Here is a 7,440-nt window from a genome sequence, read left to right as displayed (position 1 = left end):
ATGTTAAAGTGGCCAGGCATTGTACCTATTAATGAAAGGGTATCTAGATTGAATAAAAAGTGATTACTTATATGTTATATAGGGAAACTGTCACAAGTTTCTAAAATTTTGATTGTATGTGTGTCCCATTGATTGTGTCTTGTTCTTTTAAGTAATGTTCAGCAGTAGCTTCTTTGTTGTCAAGATTTCCAGTGGCAATAATGTGTTCTTTGAAACAATCGTATATTGGACGATTGGATTCACCTACATATGTGGCCGAACACTGTGTACATGTATGTTCATGGTCAGCATTTTAATGTGTGGAGGACATTCATCTTTACAAAATACTTTTTGGATTTACATGTATTGTCGTTATTAAAGAGTGAACGAGTGAGTATATCCTTCTGTTTTCTACCAGGTTTTTGTATGATTTTGATATTCAAATCAGATCTTCTAATCGCTTGACGAAGGCGAGTAGTTAAAGGTTCATCTACGAAGGGTATAATCCATGAAACAGTCTCTTGATGTGATAGTTTCTTTTTTTTATGTCATTTGTTAATATCTTGTGAGTTAAAGCTGTGGAATGTCTTAGTAATGTAACTGTACGGGTAGTCATTGGACAACAGTAGCTTTTAAAGTTTGATCCTGGCTTGCGTCTCACTGTCCATGATGTTGCAGATTTTCTCAATCCTATTAAGTTGATAATGACACCTCATTTGGTAGCTGATGGATGGTGCGAGTTCAAATGTACAATAATAGGTTTAACATGTGGTTTATTCTATATAGAAGTAACAAGTTAGCTGTTTTTGATAATGACCATGGTATCAAGAAAGGGTATAGATTTCTGGACATTATTAGTGTCTCTGTAAAAAAAAAAGTGATGTACTGGGTTGGAAAGGGTTAGTAAGCCATAATATTTGTAAGATATTTAGTTTATCTTATTCAAAACCCCCTGAACTGTATGGATTACCCAAAGATCATAAACCTGATACACCCCGAAGACCCATAATATGCAACTCTCCTTTAGTGTCTGTATCATGGCTACTTGAAAAGTTACTTCACCGTCTCCTCAACAAAATACCTTCACACTTTAATATCACTGATGACTTTCTCAACAGGCTATGCAGAGATGATTTAGAGATAAATTTGAACACCTTTACTCTTGGTGTTGTTTCTATGTATCCTTCCATTACAGTAGAAGAAAGTATAAGCTCAGTTATGAATCTTCTTAGATCGACCAGCTGTTATACTACCATTGATATTCCTATAGAAGTTATTGAAAATTCTCTCAGATTTATTCTCCACAACATTTACTTCAAATTTGATTCAACTCTCTACAAACAAAAGAAAGGCATCGCTATGGGCAATAATATTGCTGTCGTTGTGGCCTCTTATTTTTATGCATTTCTTTAAATCATCAGCTCTTACACAGTGGAATTTTGAAACTAACCTTGAACCAACTAGATAGTACGGATATATTGACAACATTTTTGGTATATGTAATCATGGACTCCCTTCTCTTTTGCATTTGATTGAATTCCTTAATAATCAACCCTCTGACATAATGCTCACGCTTACTCATACCGAAACAAAATATTCTCTCTGGTCTCCCCTCTTTCCTCAAATTGCCCACAAAATAAAATTACACTTCAAATGTTCACATACATAATATTAACCATTTACTTTTTGAAAAAGCAATAAAAAAATTACTAACACTAATTTCAATCCAACCACAAAACTTAAAATTGTTTGCCCAGATAAACTTTGACAGCATACAAAACATAGCTGCAAATCTATGGTATCTGTACAAGTTTATTGTTTATCCATAGCTCAAATAGTTTGAAAAACAGTAATGTGTCTTAAGTTGATGGTGTCAAAAAGGGAAAAATTCAACTAACTAAACTTTGTTTTATGATGTTCCAACATTTTAAAGTTAATAAAATCATAAATATACTATGAAAAATCTAAGGTTATTCATTTCAATTTATTTGATATAGATCTCCCCTTTTGTCAGTATATAAATTTCTAAACTTTTAGTTATGTGAGAAGCCTTTAACATGACTTCAAATAATCTTACAATATCATGGTTCTGCATGTTTTACATGCTAACTCAAAAAACAATTAATTAATTTTAGTGGTTCCCCTATTTTGCTGAAGCAATTACGTTGGGAGTTGCTTTATGCTTTTCGAAACCTTTAACTGGTAACTTGAAACTATGAAGCCTTAAGGTGGCCTATGGTCTGTCATGAACCTAGATTAACAGAGGTCTTTTTGAAACAATTCTTCATAATTTATAAAAGGAATACAGAAGTAAATTTTATAAATAAGCTATAGTAAGAAAAATACTAAGTTTTTTTTTAATGAGATCTAACAATGTATGAATTATATCAACAAAATAAGTAAGTTCATGATGTCATTAAGCTACTAACTGTATTTTTTACTAATGAAAATGTGTACAACCTGGCTTTCAAGTCAAAAGTTAGACATACTGAGTAATAACAGATATATCTAAAACAAGCAGTGGTTTTTATTTGATAATAGATTGAAAATTTACTAATACTGACCATAGTTACAGTACAGCAAACAAGAAGAACGTAACCTTTTGAGCTTTTCCAAATACTAAGGCCACATTATGCTTAATTATGATTTAGTACAAAGATAATTTCCTAACACAAAAACATTTAAAAAAATGTTTTTTACTTACATATCTTTGGTGAGTTCCTTTTGATAAGCTATAGGTGACTGTAAGGCTGTTAGAGATAAATATAAAAATAATCATTATGCTGATACTTGGTATAATTACTTTATAATTCAAGTTTTTAACTTCAATAATAACCAACAATTTTTATATCTACTGAAAGATCATAAGTTTAGATCAACAATGTTATTTAATGTGATGCATATATGATGTGTAACAATGAAACTGCATATAATTTGGATGTGTTACAGATGTCTTTTGCATCATAAAACTATTTTCTGGCTGCAGCAAATGGCTTTCCCATGTGTATTTGTTTTTATTATAATAAACATAACTTGTTCATAGCTTCATAAATAAATTATCACCTCTTCTTTTCAATGCATTACATATATTTTCCATAAATATTCTAAATAATGAAGAATATTTTTATTAGAAAATAATACTGTAGTCATCATTTGTTATATTTCATTTCTAAAGTAAATATGCACCCTCTTTAACTCCATGACAACAACATCATTTTTAAACTGCTTTCTGTGCATGCCAATCAGTGTACATTCAAAATTTCATTTAACCACTTTACTATCAATGTATTTTAACGAAATTATTGTTATTAACAAGTATGTTACAGTTCAAAATTTTATATTATTAGTTTTTATACCTTTATTTCAAAGAAACATTGAAAGCAATAATGAAATTTCACAGGTTTGTGTCACATGATGGGCTGCATGAACTATAAACAACGTTGAAATTTGGGAAAGTATAGCTTGAAGCATAAGGCAATAGTCATGTACATGTAAGTCTAGACAAGAATGTAGCTTACTTAATCTTTTACTTAGTACTTTTGCTAAATGAAGCTGAAACAAGAAATAAAATTTGTCAACACCTGACAGGTGCCACCTCCACCTTCTATAGCTTAAGGTTGAGCTTTAAAAGTTACATGTACTTTCAACATGTAAAGGTTTATAATCGTGAGAAAGAGCTAATTTTACACTATAATCCAACAACAGTTATTTTTAAATCGGTGCCAACTTGTCATTCTCAGGCAGATGTGACTGCTCGTACTATTCTTGCCTGTTTTGTTCATGATAGCACTTCAGTTGTTTCTTACCTAAATATGTTATAGTTACACAGACAGTTAAATTGTATTTAGGTTTTACTTTTATGTTTTAGTTAATTATGCATTATTTGTGTTTTAAAATTCATATTTGAAAGGTTTAATATTTCTTATAAAATAACCAAAGGTTCCCTTATTCTGCAAGGCTTCTTTACCAAGTGTATAAAACGATTCTGACAGAGGCTAAGGTACCTCATCTCTACCATTCATATCATTCTATTGTCTGTGGGTACCTGCTGATGTATGTTGACAATAAATAATCAATGGTACAGAATTGCAAAAGAAAATAAAACAAACCATAAGAAAAAAAAAGTAAAGACGTGAAATTACGCATATGACCCCAAGAAGATATTTTAAGATTATTCAACAGAGAGTTAAAAGGTATGTACATATTTCTATTTCTTTAAAGAAAAATGTGGAATGAGACTCCATTAATTTCACATCCTTGTTCATTATCTAGGTAGCCGTGGCAGGAAATATGTACAGTTTTAACACAATGGTTGTTTAAGACAGAAGGTTCTCTTTTGTAACGATAATCTTCACTTCACAAATGAGGGTGATGGTACTAAATGCCTGTTGTGTGGCACTTACCAGTTTCATGGAAAACACTGGATGCTCACTTCTTCAAAATGGTGTATCTTTTGAAACTACACTGTTCAACAATATCACTAAATAAATATTTCACACACTTCTCTAACTAGACACACATCAAGTTTAATTAAGCATTTTACAAGCAGGTTAGTGCAACTTGATATAATTTACATGCATTTCCATAACTTGTAATTAATTTTGTATTACGCCATAAAATCACTAAACAAGTTGATTGCTTTTAACTGTATAAATTCCATAAATATGTGACAGTTACTTACCTCTTAAGAAGTCCAACTGTGTGTCTAGGATAGCTCGAATATTCGCAACCCATTCATCTCGTTCTTCTTGAGATGTTCCTTGAATAACGAAACACAAACCTTGCTGATTGGGGTCTTTTGACTTCAGAACAAATTTTAGATTATCTTCATCATCAGCTTGTTCATCCAGTGACATTTTATTAACCTAAAGAAACAAAAGGAAAAAATCTAATACCAGGTGATAATGCTGCATAAGAAATATCACAAAAGTTTACCCCTCATTTAATCATTGACAAATATTTAATTTAATGACTGATTTTGTTTTTTTGTGACATAAAACAACTCAAACAGCTGCAAATGAAGATCTAGACAATAGTGTATATATGTTTCTATAGAGTAGTCATTACACACAGCTTACTGAAATCCTAATACACAAACAACTGATTTACAATATTAGGATGACACCCTCCATTTGATTTCAATAAACTTGGATACTTAAAGAGAGAACAAAACAAAGATACCATCACAATACACAGCATAAAAACAATAACAAAGAAGTCACATTTTTAATGTCATGTTTTGAAATACTTTCTTCTATTTTTAGATCATTTACTTTTTTTATATTGAGGATTTATGGCCTGAAAATATTGAATATGACCTTTTAATGAGCTTCAACAGTAATAAAAATATACTGAAAGTAATAAGTTGCATCTAAAACTAAAACAGACCTGAAGAGGCTTGTCAAATTTCATAACTTAAAAATAAAACACAAGAGTAAACAAACATGAAGCTGGGTAAACATTACACTAAAGATAAAGCAGGTGAAAAACAAACAAAAACTAGATTCCTTTACAGATAATATGCAAGAACCAAGAAGTGCACTTTAATAAATATCTACTACGCAAATTTATCCTCAAACCTCTGTATGTTTAGCAGTGCACCAACAGTAAGTTTTACACTGATAAAGGAATGAAAAGATAATTACATATTCTAGACCTAGGGACTTTGTAGCAAAAAAATGTTCACAGAATAGAATATATTCTTAAATTTTGTAAAGGGAACTGTGAAAGTAAGAAAATTAGACACGAGTATATAGTAAGTTTAGGTACAGTTGGTATCTTAACTGGATTTGTGAGTTTCTTTGTTAGGAAGAAGTTGGTAATGTTTTCTAATAAGTGTTGTGGATAGCAAGTGCATTTCAGGATGTCATGTAAGAACGAAATTTCAGAATGTAGACTTGCAAAGGATAGAGAAATTTGATAGTATAGGTTGATGTCCTGTTTCTTCTCTATGTTGGCATATAGAGGAAACACAGTGGTTATTCATTTTTTTTTGTATTTTGATGGAAATTCCCATATGTTCATAGGCTCTGACTTTTAAATGGCATTTGGTTTTGAAATGAACCTATCCAGCTTACAGTCTGATATCAATAAACTGTCAAAACTTTAATGTAATTTCCTATATTTTATATATTTATAATAAATGTGGCTATCAGAGAACACATGGATAATAATATACGTGAAAGACCCAAACCTATTTGTATTAATTTTAACCATTCTTAGATCTAAAATATTTTTTCTGTCATTGTTAAACAAAATAATTTAGAGATACACTTTAACCATAAGTTTACTGATAGAGCTTTTTTATTTTAAGACATAAAGTTGACACACATAAATTCTTAAACTTAACTTTCTTTTATTCCATTCAGCTGCTATATTCAAATACTGTTCTGTAATTTTGCAAAAATCTGGTGTTTTTCTGTGATGCATCTTATGTGATTATCTATACTGCCTCCTCAAGAAGGAATGCTATTAGCAAATAGTGAGTTTTAAATTCCCTTTCATAAGCTTTGTAAGTGTTTTAATCCTAAAGTTTCATGCTTCTTTCAAATCTTTCTTCACCATACTAAAATAAGGAAAAAATTGGAATAATTATAACAGTTATTTTATACTTTCGAAAGAGACTCACCTGTAAATGATTTTTGTAGATATAGACAGGGTTTGAAAACTGTGTTTTCTGACCAACGGATTCACTAAAGATAATAATTTGTTCAAACAAAAAGACCTGACGCTCTTTCATTTTGCCACCAGAAAGTGGTTCTCCTACAAGAAGACTACCTTGAAGCAACAGCTTACCCTGCGCAGTAATTTTACCCTGGTAAGAAAAATATTCACACTGTAATTCTCTGAATTTTGATTCTACTCTAGTAAGAATAAGAATACAACTGTGTCTTTTAATATACATTTCAATAATTATATTCTTTTGTTTGTTTATGTTATATATACATATACATACTGTAATCCATGTGAAAATAAGTGCACCTTGTTCAGAAAAATGTACTTATGTATGTGTTATGGTTGTTTTCTAATTTCTATAAAGCCCAGATTTGTTTAACCCTTTCCAGATGGGTCATAGGTGAAAGGCAATGTCATCTCACTTGTTGATTCACATTTAAAATTCTATTGAACTACTATTTCATGAATTTATGTCAATAAGTTTGGTACCAAACTGTAGGTTATAATTCAAATTTTAGAACTATACATTACTCAATTTGTTAATTTAAAAGTAAATATTCAAAAAACACACCTAAACATTGATTTTTGTATTTGCTAAGATATTGCTCATGTAATAAATCAAACATAGTGGCACCCCACTCACCTCCTTCCAATTTTGGAGACCCTCCCTCATATGCACTAACTCAGAATGTCCCCCTAGTTCAGCCTTTCTAACGTCCCTAGCGATATTTCTTTCTTTTAAACCAAGATTTCAATGAGGTAGGTTGTGTCTTTAGTCTGCTCAAT

The 7,440-nt window shown here is 30.7% G+C and overlaps 1 protein-coding gene across 1 annotated transcript in view; it reads right to left on the bottom strand.

The window, feature by feature from the left end:
- LOC111086255 (triple functional domain protein-like) overlaps window positions 1–7,327 on the bottom strand; it is a 48,593-nt gene extending 41,266 nt beyond the window's left edge. Inside the window, exons 1-4 of the mRNA XM_022388405.1 lie at window positions 7,298–7,327; window positions 6,608–6,793; window positions 4,661–4,844; window positions 2,684–2,729 (exon numbers count right to left, since the gene is read on the bottom strand). Coding sequence (XP_022244113.1) covers window positions 2,684–2,729; window positions 4,661–4,844; window positions 6,608–6,793; window positions 7,298–7,327 — 446 coding nt within the window. The remainder of the gene's footprint in view (window positions 1–2,683; window positions 2,730–4,660; window positions 4,845–6,607; window positions 6,794–7,297) is intronic.
- Window positions 7,328–7,440: the final 113 nt, after the last annotated feature.

The sequence above is a fragment of the Limulus polyphemus genome, unplaced genomic scaffold (assembly GCF_000517525.1).
Source record: "Limulus polyphemus unplaced genomic scaffold, Limulus_polyphemus-2.1.2 Scaffold958, whole genome shotgun sequence".
Taxonomy (NCBI): Eukaryota; Metazoa; Arthropoda; class Merostomata; order Xiphosura; family Limulidae; genus Limulus; species Limulus polyphemus.
This window is presented reverse-complemented; position numbering and strand designations above follow the sequence as displayed.